We start from the raw sequence: 26,241 nt of genomic DNA on the forward strand, positions 1-26,241 counted from the left end.
GACGTCACTCCGCGGCGCCGGGCGGCCGCGGGCCGGTTGTGCGTCCTCCGCGCCCCGTGTCCTGTGAGGAGGCAGCGAAAGGCCTCTGGAATCCCAACCCCGAAACTGGCAGCTGCGGTTGGGTACCACCGGCACTGCTCATTCAGTGAAAAAGATTTGTTATTCACGCCTGCTTGTGTGTTCGTGTGGTCCTGTTTTAAAGACTATTGCTATTATTCTATTTAAGGACTATTACGGGTAAAGTAACGCATTTAGGAGAGAAGTAGCCAATACCTACTGAAAAGCAGCAAACACCACCGAGGTTACAGCAAGGTTTTTTTCCTCTTGTGTGATCACATGCTCTTCGCAGCCACATCTTGCTGTAGGAGGAGGACGTCAAAAATTATATGATAATGGAAGATTTTTTTTCTGCTAAAAGGTTGGCTGACATTCAGAAGCACCTCTTGCTATGAGTGATTTAAAACAACAGGAGGTTTCTAGGTGGTAGAGACCAGGACAGTAGGTTAAAGCACAATTACAACAGCAACTGCAGTTATTTCTTCTCTTTGGTATTTGCAGACGTTTCCCAATTCTGTGAGAAGATGGGAAACAGAGGGTTGTTTTCTCTACCTTTGTTTTTTTCTTTCTTCTTTTTTTTTTTTTAATGTTTTAAGACCAAGGGCAGAAATATGCATATTAAATGTTTTTAAGGACAGTTCCAGGTAATCATCATTAATGAGCTACCAATGCACAACATAGGGAGTTTCTTCCAATTCATATTCCATGAGCAAGGCTAAAGAGCATTTGATGCTTGGTCCTCATGTTCTGTATGAGACGAGTTTAAATCAGTGACAGTCAGGAAGTGAGTTCAGGGAGCAGGGTTTTATATGGTACATTTAACACTGTAGCTATCCAACCTTATTTACGTAGTACTGAGCTGGAGGCAGCCAACAGTACTGCCTCACTGATAGGAACTGGGGCTGCATCTTCATGCCAGCCTTAATGAAGGGTCTCAGGAGCCTTTATGCATTCCTTCATTAAAAGTACCTTTCCTTCTAGGTTGTTTAGATTCAAATTTGTAAGTGACAAAAGAGCTTGTTTGCAATTTTTCCATTTTTTTCTCTCATTTCAGTGCATATTAGCAAAAGCAAATTTGCAAATGCAAAAAACCCCATTATTCTGAAATTCTGGTGTGGTTGACTTAACACTGATGCTGAATAAAGATACAAAAAAAAAGTGGACAGAAGAGTTCTTAGCTGTTACTCTTAGGTATAATCATATTTCCTTATGTAGTTTCAGAATTTTCAGCTTTGTTCTGAAAGAAATATTTAACATAGAAATGGCTTGCCAAATTATGTTGAATTACGCTTTTTAATGTGGACATGTTTTTACAGGAGTATTCTGATTTTTTCAGTAAGATTTCATGTGAGGGTGCAGCTGAGTTTTCTTCTTGATCAGTATTGAGCTCTATATACTATTTATAGACTGAGGGACTGAACTACAGGCTCTAAATCTCAATTTGAAAGGAGGGACATGCCTGTCTGTAATAAGCCATGAGCTTCAGAACAGCCTTAGCCACACAGCCATGGTAACTTTCTCCCTGCTGAGTTGGGAACTGGTTGTTCAAGAGGCGTTTGGTTATTTGAGTTGCTTTGAAATGGGATAAACTAAACATTTGCTTAGTATTACGGTGACGTTAATCTTTCTGAGCCTTTGTAACATTAATCTTTCTGAGCCTTTGTGACCTGAAGGAGGCGCAGCTTTGGTGTGTTGTGACAAGGCTTTGTCAATGAGAAGTTCACCTCCGTGTCGAACAGAGAGTCAGCTGTTAAACTCCTGATAAACACAGTTCCATTATCGACAGTGCTGAGTGAGCTCTTAGTAAAAATACCAATGACAAATGAAACAGGTCTGCTTTACCCTCCTAGGATTTCTTTAGATCAACAGTTATTTAAATACCAGGAAATTGTGAATTGAAGATAATACCCTGTATTAATAAATTAATGAATCATGTCATTTACTTGCATAACTCATGTCAGTACATACATATTTTATTATTTTATCAATAGTTTCCAAGTTATTTAAGCCAGTAAGTTTGAGAGCCCAAGAGAACTTGAAGGGTTTGATGTCCTTGTTATAGAACTTTACCTGGTAACCGATCCTGTTCTTCCCAGCTGTAAATTTACATTCCTGCAGATCAGTAGCCCAGAGATTGTGGTTTGGTCCCTAGAGTGCAGTATTAGATAATAGATATTATATGTTTTTTCAATTAATATTTTAAATTTTTATAAAATATGGAAGACTTCTCCTAAGGTGGGTTAAGCCAAAGATTGTTTTGACCAATACCTTTAATTTTGGGATTCATGCAGCACCCAGTAACAGTTGAATCTGCAAGTGAGCAACTGATGTAGGCTTTCACTTAGTAATCAAATTCTTTGGTTTCCCTCTTTTTTTTTTTTTTTTTTTTTTTTTGGTCTCTTGCAAGAATGTCAGTATGTGCTTAATTACTGATTCTGATAGCTATTTCTGCTAACAAAAGAATGTCATCATACTGTGATTTATATTAATACTCACGGTGCACTGTGCACCTGAAAAACATGCAGCTGCTGGCCAGTGGGGGACCTGATGCCTCCTGTGCTTTGCAGACTGTAAAATTTGCTCTTCTCTCTTTTCTGGGATGCAGCCAGACAAGATTTGTTGTCCTGGTCCTGAAATGGCAAGGTAAAGCCTTGGTTCTCAAGCTTAAGGCCTCTGTTGTCATCTTCAGAAGTTCTGGAATACCGTTCTAGGACTGACAAGATCTTATGGCATAGCACCATGAAAAATAGTAACTCTGGGAGTTGGGTTGTTAACTGTTTTAGGTTGGATTCCTCTTTCTGTTTTCTGCAGTATTCTGGAATACTTTTCTATATTTCTCCACTTTATTAGTTCTCCATTGTTAAACCTCATTTGAAAATATATACCCCTTTGCCTGTGCTGCCTTTTTTTACTTTTTCTCTGTTTGTTCTTGTAACTTCACAGATGTGTTTCTTATCTCTGTGAAGCCTTTTGTCAGACATCATGCTGCTCCTACAGCCAATGTGTTCATAAAGCCAGGAGAATAAGATAATCTCCAGGTGTGAGATTTAAGAGTACTGGCACGTTTAACTCTAGTTACAGTAGCAAAGACTTGTTTCAAGTACAGATTTATCAAGGGGAAGATTTTTCTGTGTGATTGAAGAATAGCAAAAACAACTCCATTTAATATGAGAGAAACATTTGGAATGGTTGCAAATGCAGTCAAATGCAATGGATACTTCAGAATGTATTTTCAAGGGAAGAATGGTAAAGGAAGTTATGAAGATAACAGGAAATTAAATAAAAATCGATATTGGTTAACCGAGGGGAAATGGGAAATCAGGCCATGTCCCTTAAGAGGGTAACTGGTTTTCTGGGCAGAAAAATAAAGTGCATGTAATCTATCTGGACAACATCAAAACATTTTTCATAGGGGAAAAGGGAATAGTACAGAACTTTGAGAGGAAAGAAGTTGGCTAAAGAGGAAGGGAAATGCATGTTTCTTTTGGGGGAGCATATTGGTGTGTATATTGATAGATTAATCTATCAGCTATATGGAGTTTACTTGCATTTCTTAAAGTTTTGTGGACTAATCTTATTTAATGAATAACTGTGATACAATATTAAATTTGCTGATGACACAGTTATTAATACAGAGGGGAATTATGATATCAAGGCCGATTGAAAGGACCTCAAGGACCAGAATAATTGGATGAATTGTCTTATACAAAGTACATTCAGCTAAAGCTAATACTGAGAATTTATACCATTAAGATGGGACTTAATTAATTTTAGGTCACTGTGGATGACAGTAGTAATTGACCCCAAGATCAATTGTGAGCTGCCAATGTAGTATATTTGGTAAGATAACTCCTGTACAGAGATTCATTCTTTGCAAGAGGCATTATTACCCGGAAGTTTTTATGTTTAATACTATATTCTGGTCACCTTAATTCAAGAGAGGTGAAGTCAAACTGCAGCAGATGCCAAGGGAACTGCTAGGGTAATCAGGAGAATGAGGAGCCTATTTTAGGGGTGAAAACTAAATTCTGAGCTTAGCTTGTTTAATCAAGGATTAGAGCAGATATGACTGCAGTCTTTAAATACCAGGAAAGGAAGAATAAAGGACACTGTGACAAGAAGAAACTTGGTAAACTGGCCAACAGTAATTTTAGGTAGGAAATCTTAAGTTTCTATGGCAACTAATGAGTAAAGAATACTTGAAGACAAAAAGTTGTTAGTTTTAATATAATATTTGACATGAGTATGACAGACAGTGTTCATGGTTGTCATAGCAAGGAACTGGACTCATCAGCTTCCTCTTATGAATATAGCAGAGCCAGTTTTTACAATAGAAAATCATTCACTTAAACTTCGTAAAGTAGTTGGCTATTAGGTCCTACTGCCAGATAAAAAATCATACAGATAGCTGGATGATATGAGGAAAAACAACACTTTCTATTTTCTCTGTTGTTATTCTCTTTGTGCATGTGCTTTTAACTACTTTTGGACAGAGGGTAGCAGATTAGACACTGTAGGAGAACATTACTAGTTCTTAGAGAAAGACAGGGAGAGCACAATGACTGCAATCTTTCAGATTTTATATATTACATAAAGATAAATTTAAGGGTCTTTTCTGTGTTCTCATAAAACAATCTGTTTGGTTTTTTAGATCTTATTGGAGGGAACTAAGTTACAGGGAATAATATGGGAGACCAGGCTACAGATGAAAGCACATTGATTACAATCCAGTGCTTTTCCCTTTTAACCCATTTATTTATATAGCTGTTACAATGAGATGAAATGGCAAAAGAACAATCAAAAATTTTCTGCAAATGACAATAGTGAAATGAAGCAACAGTTTCTTAGCAACGAAGTGGAAAATACGCTAAATAATATATTTTTCCTGCTGAGGTTTGTGTATGCTACATTCCAAGCATTGTTCAGAAGTAGATTCACATTTTTGTGCATGTTTCTTTTATATTAATCTTGTTACAGGTTTGCCTCAACATGGAGATTTTCTGAAGAACCCCTGTTTATGGCTACATCCTTACTTGGAGTACAAATGGAATAAAAACAACCTTGTTTGTAAGGCTAAGGGATTAGATTGGACATCAAAATTGCATTTTTTAAGAGTCTGGTGGACTGTAAAAACCAATTCCAGTCAGAGGTCGCTCATTTGGAAATGGTGAGTGACAGCTGCTGCAGCTTTGGCTGTCTGTCAGTGGTGGTGAACAGACAGAATTCTGAATTGAACTTCTGCACAGTTCAGGTGCTGAGTCCTGAGTAGAACTGTAATTACACAGTGCATAGCCTACATTGTGTACATTATGAAACAGTATTTATTTTTCTTTAGAGTATTTAATTAGAGAAAATGGGAAATGAAGAATGATTTCATTTTTTGGGGTTTTTTTCCCAACATAATTAAAAAATATTTTGCTGAATTTTTCCTTCTTTTTTGGTTTGGCCTTTGCATGAGAAAGTCTGGCTCTTAATTGGGAGGGCACACATTTTGCCTGAAAGCATCTCTTGGCATGTCTTTTTGTATCCCCCAAACCAGTTCCTTCATATTTCAGCTGATTCAGGCATTACAGTACATACTGGGACTTCACAAATTTTCAATATCTCTGTGACTAATTTAATTTACAGGTAGATTCTTTTGGTACGTACAGGTACAGTAAGAACACACAGCTTTTTCAGAGCAGTTTCCAGAAGGCAGACACCTAACCGCGGGTAGCAAAGGAGAACTGTGCATCTGTCCAACACCACAAATCACTTCTCCCCAGAATCCTTAAGTTGAGCCAGAGTACCTGAAGAATACTTCAGTTATAAAGTCCTTCCATCTATTTTGTAGTTGGTTTTTTAATTATTATTATTATTTTTATTTTATCTTTGCCTGTATTGCATTTAGACGTCATTGCTTTAAAAGGCATGAATAACACTCTTTCTCTTCTTCCGCTAGGTATGGGTGCCATTCTCCCAGGTGCTCTGCAGTTTTCTCCATCAAAGAAGGATTATTTGAAATCAGCCTGGTACTGGCTTTGCAAGGTTACACAGCTCCTGTTAGAACGAAGGTTCCAATTCACTCTGGATTTCACTAAAGCAGCATGAAATAGCTCTTGATTCTAATACAATAGCTATGACAAGGTTAGAATGAAGCTGAGAGTAGAGTTTTATTTGAGAGAAGAGAGGAGTGGAAAAGGGAGGAGCTGAAAGCAGCAGGAGTGGAAGGGAAGTCATACGTGACTTTAATCACAGATGAGAATGAGAGACCACTTGCCTGCAAATTTACTGTCAGAGAGGATTCATTTTTATATATGTGGTTTTGGAACAAAATATGCAAACTTTATTTTTTCTGTCAAATGCATGGGTCAAAATGAGATATGTTTATAGTTAATCTAATTCCTTCTGTGTTCTTTATTCTAGTCCAGTACTATATGTCTAGAAAAAAAAATCTTTTTTAAAAAAATTTATTCTGCTTTTCACATTTCCAGGATATTTTTAGATCTCTTTGACATATCTACAGATTTAAAAAATCAATGGGAATCATGTCTGCTCAGTGTTTCCCGGACTGAGTTAGAAGGACAGTTTTTTAAAGGCAGTAAGGTAGAGATGCTTTTATAAATGTTTACATATTTTTTTAAAACTCTCTTCCTTAGTGGCTTGCGAAGTTTATGTAAAATATACCATGAGAAATCAGCCTAATTGCATATCTAAACTCCATATTTTTCAGTCTTTAAAACTGAATTCTGGAATTCCTTGTTTGAAAACTGCATTGAGTTCCTAGTTTGAGACATGCAAAAGAAAATATCTTTGATCTCATAAGATCTCTAAGATTCATGAGAACTACTTGCAAGGTGAAATAACCACAGATTGGTTGTGAAAGAACTTGCAAAAGGATTTTCCTAACTAACTGTGTTCGGGGTTTCAATATGTTTTCCTAGTACATATTATTGGCAGAAGTCTGTATGCTAGGATTCTGAATTTGAGGAGAGAACATTCTTTAAAACTCTTTTATTATTTCCTCTCCTAGAGCTAGTTCCTTAACTACTCCGAGAGGACTTAGGTTCAGTTACAACTATATATTGTATTTACTGTCTAATGATGCTCCCTGGTTAAAAAGATTTTGCAAAGGAGATGTTCAAAATAGTGTTTCTCGTTTTAAGTCATCATCATGCCTTGAAAACTCCAAATGGTTTTAGTTTTGTATTACATAACACTTTAATTATTTATATATATATATTGGATTAGATTTTCCTGCTAATAATTCATTGTACATTTGAACTTACAATTTGTTGTGCATTTGAAATTAATGGAGATGGTCTAAGTTTTTACTGTTTTACTGGTTTATCTGAGTACAGGATTTGGCCTAACTGGTAGACAGAGAAGCAACACATAGGGACCATGTTTATTTTTTTCTAAATAAAAGCTGAGATACTTGCCAGTCATAGAATAAAAATTAATAAAATTCTGGGCAATATACTACATAGTATCATATAATCTTTAGGATTTCTGGAATTACTTTTATCAACAACTTAGTCATGTGGGCATTTCGGAAGGATAAAAAAACATTTCACCCCCTCAAATCAGCCCTTGCATAATTTTTACAGATTTTTTAACTCCTGGTTGGAGTGTGATTGTTTAGTTGTGTTCATATAACCATTGGAAAGGCCACTGTCTAGATGTCTGGTGAATTACCTCAGTAAATGCTGAGTCTAACTGTGTAATGATTCTTGTCCTGTGTGCATTTTACATCACTAACCAAAAGAAGCTCTCTTACTAAGTTTTTTAAGATTATCCATGCTTATTTGTCTATGAATCAGAGGTAAACAGCATACCTTTATTTTGAAAAAAAATACTCTCCCTTCAACCCCCAAGGCAATCCACATTTGTGAACCAAAATGGCAAAGGCATCCAAGGCCTAACTGCATGTATCAGGAAGACTATCCATATGGAAATCTGTGCTGCTGCTGTATGAGTGGTGTGTAACCTGGGTCTAGCATATAAAAGGTGAAGAGTTTATGAAGAGTGTAAGTGGTGTCTTCATCAGAGATTCACAATTTACTGTCAAAGAAGTAATTTTTTTTTTTTTAAACATTAATAGAAAAGCGTTCATTGGGGGGAGGACCCTGCTTTGGACTTTTCATTAAAAACAGCATTTCTATCAGTTATTCCGGTGTAATTCTGCGTTGACATAGCTGTGAGACAGCGGCGACACTTGGTGGGGGGCCCCAGCACCGCTGGAAAGGAACGTGGCGCCCCACAGGGGAGGGGTCGAGGAGCAATGGACAAGGAGCTGCAGCTGTGGGAGGGGAAGCCCCCGGAGGCCACAGCCGCCGCCGGGGCGCCGCGCGGTGCTCGCCGCACGTCAGGGGAGCCCCCGCGCGGGGCCTGGCGCTGAGGGGGCGGCGCCCCCCGCCCGTTCCGCCGCTACCGCGCCCGGCGCTGCCCTGCCCCGCGGAGGCCGCGGTAGCGCCGCGTTGCCCGGAGACCGGCTCGGCGGGGCTGGGGCTGCCCCGGCCGGGGGCTGTGGCGTTCACCCCCGCGCCGCCGGGGAAGGAGCCGGGCAGCTGCGCTGCGGGACGGGGGCGGGGAGCGTCACTGCACCACAGAGACCGTCCCTCCTCCCGGGGCGGGCGGATAGGCGGCACCCGGGTACCGCGGCGGGGCTGTTTCGGTCCGCGCCGCGCCGCGCCGCGCCGCGCCCTGCCTCGCCGGTGAGGGGCGAGCCCGCAGCCGAGGGCTCCGCCGTGCCCTTCTGGCGCTCGGGGACACCCCGCTTCCCGCGCCCTCGCTGCGGACAGGGGTGGCCGGCGACGAGGGGAAACTTGGCTCGAAACTCCTGCCCGCCGAGGCACCAGCGGCTGCAGCGGGCTCTCGGGCTGCGGGCGCGGCCCCGCCGCCTGCCCGCCCGGGCCGAGCGGAGAAAGTTTGGCGGCGGGAGGCTGGGCGCGGGCGGCGGCCGGCGGGCGCTGCCGCAGTGTGTGCGCCGAGCCGCGACTGCTGCCGGCGGCGGGAGCGCCCCGGGGCTTCGCTCCTGCCGCCCTCGGTGCGATGTGACGCTCGGGGACAGCGTCGGCTGCCGAAGGCTTTAGTTGTTACATGCGCCCAATAATCTTCTCCAAAATGGATTTTAGTCATAGCAATCTTTTTGGATACATAGAAGACCTGCAGGAACTAACTATTATAGAGAGGCCAGTACGCAGGAGCCTGAAGGTATATACCTTGAAATAGAAAGATGCTTTAAAATCCATTTTAAATTGTGTCTGTTTTAATTATGCACAAATAAGTGAATAGACAGTTTATTTATTTTTTTTTACAGCACCAGCATACGAAACATTGTTCTCAGTCATTTTACAATCTCGAATTCTAGATAGCAGGGGTTTAATGTTTTCAGTATAAGAATATTTAGATGGGAACAAATCGACTATCTTGGGTCTTTAGATTAATTTATATGCCACTTGTTTAACAGTGATAGTGTCTGACTTGAAACAGTACTTCTCTCACATTCTGTCTTTTCGTGGTGAAAGATTTATTTGATTGAATTTGAAATGTTGGCTAGAGGCTTCATGAATAAATTCGAATTACTCATGAAGCTAGCCGTGTATATGTGGGGAGAAAGGGGTTGTTTTAAGAAGATTAAGACAGTGAAATAGTAAGGTATTGTAAACTCATAATTTCTGTTTCACACTTGACAGACCCCAGAAGAAATAGAAAGATTGACAGTTGATGAAGAACTCAGTGATATTGAAAGGGCTGTTTTTCTACTCAGGTATTTCCTAAAACGTTACTGTGAAACATTGCTGACCATCGTGTTTACATACATGTTTTTAGTGTTTTACTCTTCACTCCTTTAATTTTCAGTCTATTAGTAGTTTTTTTTTTTTATATTCAACTATGTTAAGCATATAGGCAAGATAAGAATAGGTACTGTAATTAAAAAAAATATATAATTTTTTATTATATATAAAAAGAATTATTATATATTAATGGGGTGTCTGTGTATATGTATAAGCATTTCTGAGCTTTTAATATGGTCCTCACTAGCACAGAGTTGTACTTAATAATTTTTTCCCCTGCAGTTGATTTTGCAAGATTCCCTGAGCGTTAATGTTAACACCAATCGTTCAGGGAGTTCGTACTCAGTCTAAGCAAATATTCACTCATGGGCAGTTACCACAGGCTGGTAACAGAGCTGTTCTAGCATCCTGTGTATGTTTGGACTTTCAGAAGAGAAAAACTTGAGAGGTTAGATTTACAGCCCGTAGAAATTACTGTAGAAGATACTGTGTTAATACTTCCCTGTGTTCTATTTTTTTTTGGGTTACCTCCTTGTTTGAAAGCATTTATTTGCAGCTACTTGAAAAACTTAAATTTGGTAGTTTAAAATACAGATTTTTCAACTACTGTGTAAGTCATCTTTAAGAGTACCAGTGTTCTGGGGGATTTTGAGTTGAATATGCATTTTTAAACAATACCTAGCAATTGGAGAACCAGCTGCAACTCCCTCTCAGTTTGCTTATTCTGCTGTTTTAAGTGCTTTTCTAGTCTATGCCTGTGCTCAGTATTTAGAATATATATTCTTGGTGATTTCATTTTCTCTTTTTGGGGTGTGTGGCATTATTTTTAAGTTATCATTTTTGTCCAGTGATACTGCTTTTGATACTGACTTCTGTTTATGGTTTGTTTTTTTTTTTTAATGCTGAAATTTATGAAATAGAGGATTTTAAAACTTGCTTTGCTCTTAGTTCCTGTACTGAAAGCAGTCTGTTGACTCTAGGAAACAGTTTGCATGTGCTGCATATCACGGAAAGGATGCATATCAATTCTGGTTGTTACCTCACAACAACCAGTGTAGGTGATGGTTTTTTTTTTTCTTTTCCAGTGTGGTAGCAAATTTCTTTGCTCTTTTTCCGATTAAAGATCACATTTCCAGCATATATGTCTTAACTAGATCATTGCCTTTTTAAATGGCAAAAGGTTCTACTTAATATCTTTCATCTTATCAATTGCTTTTCAACCTGGCCTTGACCTTCTCCTGACACCTTTATCTGATTTTTTTCTACTCTAGCAGCTGTTCTTGAGACATAACATTCTTCTTCTTTTAATGAAGCTTTCATTTTTTTCTCTGCATAGTTCTCATTGCTGAAAGGTACCTTCAACTCTGCTTGATAGGCTTTTTGTAAGGTAATCTTACTGTGCAGGTATGTTAATATAATAATCCAGTGGAAGCTTTTGCTGTTGAATAGCATATTGCTGTCCTTGTACTGAGTGGAGTAAAAGCAGAGTTGAAAAGCTGCCTGTTACCCAGTAGTACCTTTTATATAATGTACAAGAGCATGTACTTCTGGCTTGTCAGGAATTTTTAATCTATTTTAATACAATATCCCTGCCTGTTGCTATTTGACAGTAATGTCAGTCCAGTCTTTCTGTGCCTCATTTTCTCACACAGATGCATTATTCACTGTCCTTCAGGTTGTTCCTTATGTGGGACTCTCCTTGATCTTATCCAAAAAGCCACTGCCTTTTCTGAAAATCTATCTATAGAAATAGCTTTGCTGAGATGGAAACAATTTGTTAATGACACCTCTGTTGTATCCCATTTGGAAAGGACGATGTTATCTCCATATACATTAAAAGTGTACAAGAACAATAATGGAAAGCAAATCTCTCACCTTAAATACCTACAGATAACATCAAAATACTACTTCTGTGCCAATGTCTTTTATATTGTCATTTACTTATTGCACCCTAATCTGCAAGTTGAAGATTTTAAATTTACTGAGGTGAGTATCTTCAGTGTTGCTTGTACAGTGCAATGGAGCTGGTTAATACTGAGTGAAACTTTTGTATGCTACAGCAAAGCTAATATTTACTAATGATTATCTGGGAAAGTTCAGGAAGAGTCTTCACATTTTAAAGATTCTGATTCTGAAGCAAAAACCTCAACCACTTTCTTCTCTTTTCACATCCTTTCCCTCTAAAACCTGCCCCCAACTTCTCCTCCCCACCCTTGAACTTGGATTTGCTTATATGCAGGGTTGTTCTATGTTTACTAAATACTTGTTTTTAAAAGATTTCTGCTCTTGTAGTCTTTTACTGTAGTAGGCTGAAAATGGGTACATTGACATCCAAGTTGGAGAGGATAGATTTTTTTTTCCTAGTGACTGATTCTTGCTTGCTGTATATATGAGAAGGTGTTAATTTCCCAGCTCTCAGAGTTTCATCAGTTATTCTTCTCTTTTCACTTCTTGTGTTCTCCACTTCTTGTTTGCCAGTGGTATCGTGGAGTTTCTGGCATGGTCTTTTACTTCTTGGTACTGTAAAGTTAATTGTTTTGCTCATCTAGTATGTATTTGTAACCATCTAAGGATTATTTTGCATTTCCATAGTGTCCTATCTGTGTCTAGCCATGATGTATGGTCACAGATTTTGTAAATTTCTGTTCATTGTCGTCTCTTAAGTATGACATAATTATATATCTACAAATGTTTTTTAGCACGTGGTAAGTACATTGACAGATTGGTCTTGTGTGAGATCTCACTTCCATAGGGACATGATTTCATTGTAATTGGTTTTTTGTTGTTACCTATCATAATTTGGTTTCACATTCTAAAGTGATAATTGCAATTTTGATAATCCTAAAAAGTTAATCTCTCTCTCATTATTTCTAGTGAATGTCTTTGCTTTCTGTCTCCCCTTTTCTGCTAGTACTATTTTTCAGATAACTATGTAATGAGGTAAATTGATAAGAAGATCTAGCTAAAGCTGATGATTTTTAGTTGCATTAGTTTTCAGATAAATCAACTCTTTGATTTGCTACATCATGTGGATATAGAAACAGCTCTGCAAGCAAAAGGAGAGGATGTAGTAGCTTTCCTGGTGGCTAGAGTTACTTTAATATGACATGAGCGTAAGTGAACTTCTGCTTTAAATCACTGATGCCCAGAGTACTCAGTTTTATTTAGGTAACATTCTGCAATTAGACTGAACAAGTTCTAATTTAATAAGAATGTGGTAAAAAAGTGGACTGTAATTTGTTTTAATCTTATTTAACCTTGATTCTGGTAGAGGAACCTGGGCTTCCTTAGACCAGACTGTCAGGGATGTTCATGAACTTCTCATTGAAATCAAATGGGTTTAGGGACTTCTGGAGGGAGAGGCATCTGAGTGTCTTAGATCTATCTTTTAGAGCTTCAGCCTGTGTGTTTGGTGGTTTCTGGAGGGTGTAACAGGAATCACTGAAGAGTTGTATTCTGCCTGGCTTTGCATGCTGCTGGCCTAGCAGAAGAACAAAGACAGCAAAATAGCTCTGCATCTCAACCAAGTCAGTGTCAAGGTTGATGGCTTATCATAAAACCATCAGCAGCTTAAGAGAAGCTGCCAGACCACACTGAAGCAACTGAATAGTTTGCATTCCACCTCAGGGCATTGTGACCTCTACCAGGACAGTGGCACTAAGCAGCTCAGGGACAATTTTTTAAATTCCTGCTGTGAAGTTTTGCCTGTAATCTTAGTTTTCATGTTTTCTGATGCTTGATTCATGTTATTACTTATATTAATTTGTCTTACTGTGGCTCCCTCTTTTATGGTATACAGCCAACAGTAGGTATTGTTGGCTTGATGAGAATCTGGTTCTGGATGCTTACTGGCATGTACACTGCAGAGTGGTTTGTTTTTGATTTTTTTGATAGATTTCCCTAGGGCTTTTGCATTTTTGTGTGTACTATATGATTTTGTATTCAGCTACATTTTGGTTTTTTTTTTCATTTGTGTCTGCTTCGTGTTAAAGCTTCCAGACCTTGACATTTGTGTCTTACTCAAAATTACAGGGTAATAAGGAGTTATTAAGCTGGAAGACTGAATTATTTACCTTTTTGAGAACATAGTATACTTTGTTTTTGGAGAGGTCCTATCTGTCAGTGAAGAAAACAACACAATCCCTTTCTAAAACATTTAACATAGTTTTTGAAGACGCAATAGGTACTCTGTCTAGATTGGAAAGAACTCAATGCCTCTAAGCTTAGGATGACTTAAAAAGACCACAGCAACAACAAGAAAAGTTGTACTTTATTGTAGCAATCCTTGATTAGCTAGAGCATTCTCAAATTCTAAGCATCTTTTAATACATTCTGTGCTGTTAATTGTGAACATCAAAACCACTGCTATTTAAAAGTTTGTGGGTTTTAAATTTTTTGTCTTGTTTTTAGTGGTTGTGTTAGTTTTGGGAAGTTTCATTTTTCTGTAGGTGAAGGCAACTCATCTTTGATTTTAAATGAAAGCTTTCATTTACATGTAAATTTAGGAGCTGATTTTTTGCATTGTATCAATTTTTTGGGTGTGTTACATAATCATGAGAACTGGCTACTCTATTCCAGATATACAGTTTATGGTTCTGATGCATACATGGTATACTGAATGATCCGGCTGTAATGCTCAGCATATTGGAAAATAGTTCTGCCATCTGTACTGCTGAGCTGTAAATATTAATGTAAGAAGTATTTCTTCATTTTCCCCATCTTTTATTTTTCAAATTGCAACTTAAATTTTATAAAAGTTTCCTTCTGATTCACTTTGCTAGACAGGTAAACTATTTTCTTGACCTTAAATGTGTTATGCAAATAAATTAATGAGTATAAAATTGATTCTTTCACTTTAGAGTAAAAGGTGTACCTGTAGACTCCTAAAGTGTTGCTCAGTCACATACTTTTATTTAAATTTAGATTTGTGCAAATACTTCTGTTAATCATATTTGCTGAGCTGAAACTGCAGCTGAGGAACCAGCTGTGAACATACAGAGCAGAGTTAATATAGTGCTTTGAGAAGCATAAAAAAAAATAGGAGAGAGAAAAATGTACATTTCAGTATTCTTTCTCAGGCTACAGTCAGTGCAGGAAGATGGCAGTGCCAGCCCTCTCCCTACCCTAGTGTTTGTGCTGTGTTTGCCCTTTTGCCTGCACAGCACATTTATCTGAGGCAAACCCTGAAAATGATGGTTAGTTTTATTCTGATCGACTGTGTGATCCAGGACTTTGTACACTTTAAAAAAGACCTGTGCCAGCACAAAGGAACTGAATAGCAACATGGGAACAATGCTTGGGAGGGGGTGAAATGTCTTTGAGACTTAGCACTATGTTTGGCTGGCTTATGGTATTTATGAAGTTCTGGTTTCCTGGTGTCTGGTTTCACAGTCAAGTTAAGCTGAAAGAAGCTTTCCTGGTATCAGAGAGGAGCTCTCCTCTCCTTCCATTATGTGACTGCATGTTACTGGTAAGTTTTGTGTACCAGTGCTAATGCTGTTGCAGCCACGCAATCCCAGTCAGATTAGGGAATGGATGCTAATTCTAACAAGTTTTTCAGATGCTTGCTTCCAGCAAAGTGTGGAACAAAATGCGACTGCTTGTGCTACTATAAATGGGAGCATGAGCAAGAAGTCACAGCTGGTAGATGACTCTCCCATCAATAGCAAACCAGATTTAGTTCTTATTACTCTAATTTTGAATGTATGCTTTGAATCTGTGAAGTAAAGTACTGGTTGAAATGACCAAGAGAATAGAAAGTATCAGCTGTTAAAGAATCATTAAAGTTGGAAGAGACCTCCAAGGGCATTGAGTCCAACCTCTGACTAAACGCCACCGTGTCAAATAAACTATAGCACTAAGTGCCACACCCAGTCATTTTTTGAACACTTCAAGGGATAGAGACTCTACTACTGCTCTGGGAAGCCTTAACTACCCCTTCCTGATCTTCAACTTGACCCTTCCCTGACACAGTTTGAGGCCATTTCCTCTCATCCTGTCACTTGTTGCCTGAGAGAAGAGGCTGATACCCACCTGGCTACAAACCCCTTTCAGGTGGTTGTGGAGAATAGTAAGGTCATCCCTGAGCCACCTCTTCTCCAGGCTAAACAACCCCAGCTCCCTCAGCTGCTTCTCACAAGACTTGTGCTTCAGCTCAAGCTCTGTTGCCATCAATACTCCAGCACCTCAATGTCTTTTCTGTTGTGGGGAGCCCAGAATGGATTACAGGATTCGAGGTGTGGCCTCACCAGTGCCAAGTACAGGGGGCCAGTCACTGCCCTGCCCCTGCTGGTCACACTGTTGCTGACCCAGGCCAGGATGCCATTGGCCTTCTTGGCCACCTGGGCAGAGCTGGCTCATGTTCAGCTGCTATCAACCAGCGCCTCCTTTTCCACCAGGCAGCTTTCCAGCTGTTCTGCCCTCAGCCTGTCACGCTGTGTGGGGTTGTTGTGACCCCAGTGCAGGACCTGACATTTGGCCTTGTTGAACCTCATACCAGTGGCCTCAGCCCATTGATCCAGCCTGTCCAGATCTCCTTGCAGACCCTTCCTACCCTCCAGCAGAGTGACGTTCCCACCCAACTTGGTGTCATCTGCAAATTGACCAAGGGTGCCCTTGATCCTCATGTCCAGATCTAATCCTTAGCCCTGGGGAACACCACTGGTGTCCATCTGCCAACTGAACGCAGCACCATTCATCACTGCTCTCTGCGTCCAGCTGTCCAGACAGGTTTTAACCCAGTGAAGAATACACCCATCCAAGCCATAAGCTGTCAGCTTCTCCAGGAAAAGGATGTGGGAAACTGTATGAAAGGTTTTGCTGAAGTCCACGTAGCCTATAGCCACACCCTGCACCACCACTAGGTGGTTCACCTGGTCATAGAAGGGAGATCAGGTCTGCCTGAGGTTTGGAAGTCTGCCTGAGCTGTGATGTGTGAGGCCAGGTAGTTCTTCCTTATGTGTTGTCAGGTTCTTCTCTGAAGATGTCAATTATATGTGTGTTTCAGAGCATCTTTGCTCATGACATAATAAGGAGAAACTTGGTGGCTACAAGGTATAGATGTTATTTTTTTAATATCAGACACAGTTGAAAATTCTGTGGGTTTTCTTCTAAAATGTTCTGTTGTCCTGGGAAAACCTTATCATCCTCTCCTAGAAACGTTCAATGTAGGAATATCCAGCTAAATATTGCCCATGTTTCTTTCTTTCTACATGATGGATCCCATACATAAATAGCATGTTGCCCAGCAGGCGAGTGAGTTTCTTTTGGGTTTGTTTAGATAAGCACTGGCATTTAATAAATAAGTTTAACACTTACACACTTCATTTCAGAGGTCACATAGTTAATGTGTAGGTATAATAATTCTTCTTTATATCACCTTCCTTAGAAAGTTCCAAGTGTTTATAGAAACATTTTGTGCTTACAAGGAGCTTTTATCCTCATGCTTGCTCAATATTACTAATTTATGTTTTTATCCTTTACCTGATTTGGCAAGAGATGATAGTACTGCACTAGGTTTTGTCAGGAACTGGAAATGCCAGTGGAAACTCTATGAGGATGTAGATGGGAAAATGTGATATTTTATGTTAGAATATATCAAAGGTACAGACTCCTTAAAGAGTAGATCAGGCTGTCCATTTATGGCTAGTCTGAATATGCTTTCGCGCGATGGTGCCCAGTAAAATAATGGCTATTGTATGCTAGGGACTGAAGCAAAAATCTCTAGTCAATTTTCATGGAATCGTTGAAGGCTGGGGTCAGAAGGGATCAAAGGTTATCTAATTCCACCCCCCTGCCACAGGCAGAGACACCTTCAACTAGGTCAATTTGCTCAAGGCCCCATCCAACTTGGCTGTGGATGCTTCCAGGGATGGGAACTCTGAGCAACCTCTTCCAGTGCCTCTCCACCCTCACAGTAAAGAATTTCTTCCTAGTATTTGATTTAAACCTACTCTCAGTTTGAATCCATTTCCCTTTATCCTATCACTACATGCCCTTGTAAAAAGTCCTTTTTCACCTTTCCTGTAGGACCCCTTTAGGTGCTGTAAGGCTTCTGTAAGAGGCTGCTCTCTTTTCCAGGCTGAACAACCCCAATTCTCTCAGCCTTTCCTCACAGGGGAGGTGCTCCATCTCTTTAGTTTACTTTGTGGCCTTCCTCTGGACTTGTTCAAACATGTTGATATCCTTTCTCTGCTGAGGGACCTGGACCTGGATGCAGCACTCCAGGTTGGGTCTCATGAGAGCAGAGTAGAGGGGCAGTGTCACATTGCCTTGCTGGCCACGCTGCTTTGGATGCAAAAGCCCAGGATACAGTTGGCTTTCTGGGCTGTTGCACAGTGCACATTGCCAGCTCATGTCCAGCGTCTCACTGACCAGCACCCCCAAGTCCTTCCTAGCAGGGCTGCTCTGATCTGTTTGTCTCCTGGCCTGCGTTGGTACCAGGGGTTGCCCCGATCCAGGGACAGCACCTTGCACTTGGTCTTGTTAAACCTCATGATTTTCCAGCAACGCTCAGCTTGGTGTCGTTGGCAAACTTGCTGAGGCTGCACTTGATCCTTTCGAGTCATTAATGATGTAACCAAGTGACACTGGTCCCAGTACAGACCTCTGAGGGATACCACTTGTCACTGATGTCAGTTGAGACCACTATCCTCTGAATGTGAACGTCCAACCAATTCACCGAACATGTTTTTCTTGCAAATTCCTTTGGGTGTTTTGCGGACTACTTGGTTATACGCGTAGGAAGCCCTTCATGTGTCATGCTGTGATGCTTCTGTGGCCCTGCATTTTGACTCCATATGTTGCTGACACAAAGAAGAAACAGCACTTAGTACTGATCCAGCTACTCTTTCCATAAAAGCAGTTTAGTAGCATGCACTGCTACCTGTCCCAAAAAATCGGAGTACTCTGAGACTCTTGAGAATAATAACTCTTAGTGCTGATACACCGCATATTTTTGCATTCAGGGCTGTTTAAAAGCTTTTCTGAATCTCCGCAAGACAAAGTAGATAAAACTCCATTATATATTGGTACACTGTAAACTTCATATGCAGGGAAGTTGTTTTACTGAGGTGAAATTCTGATTGTAATTTAAGGACTTCAGAACTAGGACTGCAGTCTTGGGGCTGTATCTGTGCCTTAGCAGATATGCTATGACAGAAGAAGTTGGAATGAGACAAGAAATAGCTTTGTTGAGATTTAAAATTAATCCTGCTCTCTGGGGTAAACTTGTATAACAGTTAATTTAGCTATTTTTAGAGTTAACTTTAGTAATATTAATGTTTTTGTCCTTGTTCCACCAGCTGGTACTCTAAATGCCAACACTGAGTTACCCTGGATTTTGTCAAGCCTTGGAGCCCAAAGCTTTATGTCACAGGAAAAAACCCCAGGATTATTTAATCACTTAGAAATTTTTACACTGGGAAAACACAACGGGAATGTAGACAGTCCTTGAGAGTAAGCAACTCAAAGAGATCTGCATTATTCATTGAGAAATTCTCCTGTGTTGGTAGGAGCATCTTATTTAATCTTCTAGGGGCAGCTTTTTGTATAAGAGGAGTTCTCTTTAGTTCTTGAGGACAAACAGAAAAGGAAATTGAAGTGATTTCTATAGCAAGGGTTTCTATTGACATAGTCTGGCAAAACCTATATTGCAGCTAAAGAACCGGCTGTTTCAATTATGCACAATTATAGGACTCTGGACTTGTTCAAACATGTTGATATCCTTGTACCTGAATAAGAAGGTTGCTTCAGATTCCAAAACTGAGGCCAGAAGTGGCATCTCTAGCCAAAGACAGTTATATCCTCGGGCAAAGATTTTTAAAAAAACCCCAGTAATACAAAATTGATGGGAATTGTTCATAACTGAGTTGTTCTTGAAATTCACCCTTTGAGAATTAATGTGTCACTGGCATTCTTATATTTTGATTCTCCTCTCCTTCCCCCCAATGTATCTTTATCTTCCTAGATGAGGTTGGTATGTGTCTTTCCAGTCTGAACTGTAACAGTGTCCTTTGCAGGCTTTGAAAATCAGGGGTCTCCAAACTCACAGGCCTCAGTCTGTTAAAACTAGTTTTACATGGCCATCACATTCACTGCAGTTTGAGGTTGCTCCTGTCTCCATGAATAACCTTGCTATCTCATGGAGACACTCTTTGACAAGAGGGAGTCTTTCCCTTTGAATGCTAATTCCCTATGGCCTATCCACCCCCGAAAAAGGAAGAAAAATGTCTTTCTGGTTTAAGAGTAATAAATAAACAGAATGAAGAAGGAGACAAAGAATCCCTTGAAATCTTGTGCTAGATCTCCTGGATACATCTGTCTGAGGTTTTTTTGGCACTGCCTGATACTTTTACACAAGCGGAAGGTACCAGGTGTTTCACATCCATGTTATTAATTGAATGGACTCTTGATGATGCAGGTATTCTTATTTAAATTAATCTATTTAGCTTCTTTTACATTCAAATAAATGTTTCTGCATGTTTCTCTTTGCAAAACATTACCCTATGAGGGGTTAATGTTAGGAAATAAAAATACCAGGCTCTAGATATGTCTCTGTATCTTGGTAGCGGTTGTTCCAGCAGCAGTTTTGTTTATTCCATGTTATGTGACTGTGGGTTCTGAGAATGTGTACAACTCTCATGTACAGAGTAGCTGAGTCATTCCTTGTCAGTTGTATCAATTCAGAGCAGGACCAAGGGTAATTGCTGTGCTTTACTGAGCTCGTTAACTGTTGTTGGAAATGCCTTACCAACTATCCTTACATAGTACCTTTCCTAACAGACTACAGATAGACAGTACTTCTTAGTCATTGCATAATCCCAAAATTGCTGTTGCTTTGTTTACAGAAACATGTTACACTGTGAATTTAGCCTCAGTGTTTCTATGTAATGCTTACTTTCACGTTCTTCCACTTGTTCTTGAATTTACTATAAGAAAGTCAGATTTAGGCAGTGTGTAAGCAGGGATAGATGAACTGGCATGAATGGAATTGCATAATTTTAAGTGTGTATGAGTCCAAGCTGGGTATAGTAACAAGGTTTGTTGCAGGACTTCAGACTTTTTTTTTAAACTGACAGTATATAAATAAAGGTGACCCATATTGCTAAGTCAGTATAGTGTATAGTGGTAAAGAAAGACTGCAGTCTCAAAGAGCATAGTCTTACATTCTTTCTAATAGGGAAAAAAGTAGTTTATGCATTCTTCTTGTCCTTATCTGTTTTTCAAGAATCATCTAGTTTAAGAGAACACTTCTGGCTTTGGAAATAGATCAGTACATCATTTTTTCATTGGGCATTTTAGAGTCAAATGTCCTATTTGATTTGGAAAAAAACGAAAGAAATTATTTTTCTTTCACCAATCTATCTTAAATCAGAATGATATAATTAATTTTTTTAAATGGCAAAGCACTGTAACTTTAAATAAAATTACGAAAATTTCCACAGGGTATTATGTGACAGTCTAAGAGAAAAGGTATAAACAGAATATCTTGGAGGACTTGGGTTGTTTTTTTTTTTTTTTTTTTTTTTTTGTTTATGGGGGTAGCTTTGTGTCCAAATTGTCAATTATGCCTCTAGTGAAAATTCCACATTTCTTGAAGTAAAACCAGTAAATTAATTTAGGTAGGTATCAGTTGGCTTCTCCCTCTCCCCACCCCTGCTGCCTCCCCATGACTATTGTGGAAAAACAAAGAACAACATTAAGGACTGGAGCCACCAGTTTATGCTATGATTAAATAAAAGTTTTTCAAACCTGCTTGTTTAATTCCAAAACATTTCTCTTTACCAGTTGAAGTACGACAGGAAAGTTGGATTCAAGGTGGATCAAAGCATTTGATAACACAATTGATATTAACAGAGCTGTACAGCAGAAGTGATATTGCACTCAATAATGCTATTTCATTTTGGTTGCAGTAGTTTATGTCTACAAAATGGGATGATTTACTGTTTTTCTGTGCTGCATGAGAAGTGCAGCTGACCAGCTTGTGGTCAGATTTTCCAAAGTAACTGGCTGGTTTTTTTCCTCCTCTGTAGTGAAATTGCTTGGTAACTTCTGTTACCAAGAGTATGTTGAGAAGGCTCAACTAGGGACAGAAACAAAATGCTTTAAACATGCTAATTGTATTTTTGTTGTAAGTAGGGGTTGATTGTATTGTCTCTTGCAGAATAAACACATGTAAAAGAGAAATGTGAAAGGCATCTGCTTTAATACACTTTTTTACATGGTAATATTACTTACATTTTTGGGCAGGCTTGGAGATAAAAATCCTGTCTTTAAAGTGAGAAACAGAAAAGATGCCATTTTCACTGCCGAAATTGTAACTGAACTTTTTGAGGGGGAGGATTTATGTCCATATTAAATAGCAAAACATGAGTCATTGCCTGATTGCTGCTCGCACCAAAATTCTTCTGTTAATCTCTTTTATGTAATTTCATTTCAAAGCTCAGTATTAGGACACCTATTTCTCTGCCATTTTGGGAAGTAGAAGTCAGTTAGATTCAGGGCAAGATTTAATTTTATTTTTGCTTTTTCCAACTGCAGCAATTGGTCATCACTAAATCAACAGAGGAAAGAATGATGGCTACTTAAAATTAACCTGCTTCTTTACTACAGGTTTTGATACAAGAGTATGTCTCTTTCTTCTTATTTTTATCACCATGTAAAGCAAATTTAGGTGTATTTTAAGGATTAATTGTAAATTCTTTTGACCCTTTCATGCTTGTTGTATTGCAAGAAAATACTTACTACAAATGAGTTTGTAATAAATCAGTAGATGCATACTGGTATGCAAAAATCAACTCTAATTGCAGATAAATGCACTTGTGCTTTGATGACTTAAACTGTCCCACCTATTTGAAAATGATGTGTTAGAGGGTAGATAGATCAATAAAATTAATGTACAAATCTTTGTATCTTATGTATTTATTGCAAATTCTGAGGGTATTAAGTAAAAACTTCTTCAGTGTCTCATCTTTCTTTTAAGTGAAGAAGCTGGTTTTGGTCTTTTTAAATGAACGGTTGGAACATGGCAGTTTCTGGATCTGTTGGGTGTAATGCCCCCCACCTGTAAAACCCATGAGCTGAAAAAGATTCTAACTAGACTTTAGTACATGATAGGTTGTTTGAGATGTTCATGCCTCACTTTACCTGGTTTTTGGCAAAGGATGTGAGTATTTTCCCCCAAATGTTTTTTCTTCCCTTTTATTTTCCTTTTCTTCGCCCTCATTGCTCTGACTGAGAGTTTGCCTTAAGATCATTATTTTCAGGGGACTACACACTGGATACCATGAGATGGTTTGTGAGACATCTGTAAAGACTATGTTGGTCCTATGGAAGTTGTATAGAACTTTGGAGTTCTTTATGCACTAGAATAACATTGATAGCTTAAGTACTGTGGGCTGTGTTTAAGGTAAATTCTGCCAGTAGATATCCATTTTCATGGATGCCTCTTCAGATATCGAATTAAAAGTATTGTTTATGAAAATAATATATTCTGTTACTATTACACCATGAGTTTAGACTAAAAATTTATTGTTCCTAACCTTTTAGTGATCACTTAATTCAGTTCTTTTTCAGTAACAAACAAACCACAGGGAGCAGGACCGGGGGGATGGCATGCAAATAGTATTGTATCAATGGATGCTTTTTACCATAATTTTTCTTTTTCCGTGTTACGTTTTCTTCCGTAGAATAATGTTGATACCAATGCAATAAATAGATAACCCAGAAATTCTGGTGGTTAGCACTGAATATATGCTGTGAGGGATCTATGCAGCTGAGCATATTTGACATGCATTCAGAGGAAGGAGATATTCTTTTCTTCAGAGATGATTCTGGACTAATTTTAGTAAATGTGGGAGGAATTACTGGTAAATGCTTTTATTTATTCTTCCCATTGCAGAATGTCGAACTCTTTCTGGGATAACTGTACCACTAGAAATAAGTTAATATGACTATATGAGGAAAAAATAGTGTAACTATATGAGGAAAAAATAGTGTAAAAAGGCTATTTAAGATTATTGTAGTGATTTTGAAGATAGGGTGTAGGTTTCGGGTTTCGGGGTTCAGTCGGGACCGGGCGGACGTAGACGGATGGAGATCTCTATAGGCAGGTCTTGGGACACAGTCGGTTTATTGTAAAGGGCGAGGGTATTGGGGCACTGCTCAGAGCTGCTAGACTCAGCTCTGAGCAGGCCCAAGAGAGTAAGCAGGTGAGAGAGAGAGAGAGGGTGTAAGAGCAAGAGTGGAAGTAAGAGTAGAAGTGGAAGAGAGGAATAGAGAAGAAGAGAGAGAATCAGAAAGTCTGAAGTCCTGGTTACAATACAATAAATCATCTTCTGTACTGAATATTCTAATTGTCACTAACCAATCTAATACAAGATACAAATCCTATAGCATTTACATACAGCCTATAAGAGTTCTTATATTACCATAAAGTGTTACATCTTAACTTCTAAAAACTACTCTTTGGACCCCTTCTGCTGAGCTAGTAGGGTCTGCTCTGACCCTTGGACCTGTTTGCAAGCAGAGGGTATTGTTTCATCAAGAGGAGATTACTTCAGTGGCCATACCATTGTTTTCTAGTTGTTCAGTAACTAAGACCTGGTATTTCAAAAGTGGCTTTCATTTCAATGTTGCTTGTAGTTTTCATATTCCCAAAATCTTTTGTCAGGCAATCATATTTCCAAGGTTTTCCTGTTCCATCTTCCCCAACAATAGGGAATGTTATGAGGACTATAATTACCTAAACATAATTGAGTAGTGTTGTGGATTAACCCCAGCCAGCTGCCAAGCCCCACGTAGCCACTCGCTCATTGGGACAGAATCAGAAGGGTAAAAGCTGGAAAACTTGCGGGCTGAGATAAAAACAATTTAATAGGGAAAGTAAAGCCACGCACGCAAGCAAAGCGAAGCACTGCTTCCCACTGGCAGGCAGGTGTTCAGCCATCTGCAGGAGAGCAGAGCTCCGTCACGTGTAACGGTGACTTGGAAAGAGAAACATCATCATTACAAATGTTTCCCCCTTCCTCCTTCTTCTCCCCACTTTATGTACTGAGTATGATGCCACATGGTCTGGACTATCCCTTTGGTCAGTTTGGGTCACCTGTCCTGGCTGTGTATCCCACCAGTCTCCCATGCAGCCCCAGTCTCCTCCCTAGCGTGGCAGTACGAAAAGCAGAAAAGGCCTTGGCTCTGTGTAAGCCCTGCTCAGCAATAACAAGAACATCTCTTTAGTATCAACACTGTCTCCAGCACAAATCCAAACCACAGCCCTATACCAGCCACTGGGAAGAAAATTAACTCTGCCTCAGCCAAAGCCAGCACAGGTAGGCAGGAGGATTCCAATGGTGTGCTAATAATGGTTTTAACAAGAATGCAGATATGGGTTAATTGTCTGTATATGTAATGCTTTTTTTTTTTCTACTGTTTGAAATTATTCTGTCAGAGAGCTGGAAGTTTGAAATACTTGTGTCACCACTTCAGTTTGTTAATGATGTTAATTGTATTACCTAGCTTGGTTGTCCTCTCCAACATGGAACAAATCCTATGTGTGTTTGAGAGACATGTCTGACTCTTCAATTTAATTAAGTAGCTGAATTTTATCCTACTTTCCAAAGTGAACATAAATCAAGTAAAGCACTTTTTTGTTTGACAGAACATGAACCAGGAACAGCTTGAAATTGAAGCAGTTTTTAGTTATTTGTGTATTTACTTCAGAAAGCTGCCTTCAATCTATGGTTGCTTTTGATATATGAGAAAGCAGCACTAGCATCAGCTGTTTGACATTGTATTGCTGATGCATGTAACTGCATCAGTCTAAAGTAGCTGTCCAATATACTTGAAAATATGAATATTACTGCTATGAATACTCCTTGAATAATGAATAGTGTGTGAACCAGCAGAGCTTTCCACTTCTGACTTGTCTAAAAGCTAGCTCTTACAAGGAGTAAGTTTACAATTTTGTGTTCATTTTCTAATTAGTTTTTCTTTTGAGTTGTCAGGCCCTTGGAGTATAACAGCAGTAATTTGATAAAAATTTAATATGAGCTGTTGGAAGTCATTCTGAGCCCACAGTTAGATTTCCTTGGCTGAGAATAAAACTGCTTCTACAGCTAAAACTTCAAATTGTTTCTAAGATTTCAGGTATATTTTTTTGGTGCTCACAATTTTACTCCTCTATTTTTCAAATTAGAACATAAGCTTAGCTTGTATTATTAGATATGATACCTGTCTACTTACAATATCTAGGTACCTATACATATATCTATATAAAATATATCTAAGATATCTAGATGTGTTTCTCTTGCATATGAGGGAAAATGCTGTGATCAAAAGCTTCAAACCCTCTCTGTACCCTTTTTTATTTTTATTTTCCTTGTGGCTTTTCATTCAGTCATTGTACTCA

At 39.1% G+C, this 26,241-nt stretch overlaps 1 protein-coding gene and 1 long non-coding RNA gene across 11 annotated transcripts in view; both read left to right on the top strand.

The window, feature by feature from the left end:
• The first annotated feature begins 45 nt into the window (after positions 1–45).
• LOC121674129 lies at positions 46–8,207 on the top strand. 2 transcript variants are annotated; one of them, XR_006019459.1, is made up of 4 exons: positions 46–418; positions 3,001–3,095; positions 5,035–5,224; positions 5,999–8,207. It is a non-coding gene; the product is annotated as an uncharacterized LOC121674129 (long non-coding RNA). The 2 variants fall into 2 exon arrangements; XR_006019460.1 differs by lacking the exon at positions 5,999–8,207 and adding an exon at positions 5,709–5,987.
• A 465-nt stretch (positions 8,208–8,672) lies between these two features.
• Positions 8,673–26,241, top strand: part of PPP4R4 (protein phosphatase 4 regulatory subunit 4) — a 65,031-nt gene continuing 47,462 nt past the window's right edge. For 3 of the 9 annotated variants that reach the window (XM_042047109.1, XM_042047110.1, XM_042047111.1), the window contains exons 1-2: positions 8,675–9,252; positions 9,735–9,808. In XM_042047109.1, coding sequence (XP_041903043.1) covers positions 9,139–9,252; positions 9,735–9,808 — 188 coding nt within the window. In that variant the 5' untranslated portion in view covers positions 8,675–9,138. Of the gene's footprint in view, positions 9,253–9,734; positions 9,809–26,241 lie in introns of all 9 variants that reach the window. The other 6 variants (XM_042047114.1, XM_042047115.1, XM_042047113.1 and 3 more) reach the window with 4 other exon arrangements.

Source organism: Corvus kubaryi, unplaced genomic scaffold (assembly GCF_017639235.1).
Source record: "Corvus kubaryi isolate FWS band 111438036 unplaced genomic scaffold, C.kubaryi_AGA036_p1.0 66, whole genome shotgun sequence".
Taxonomy (NCBI): Eukaryota; Metazoa; Chordata; class Aves; order Passeriformes; family Corvidae; genus Corvus; species Corvus kubaryi.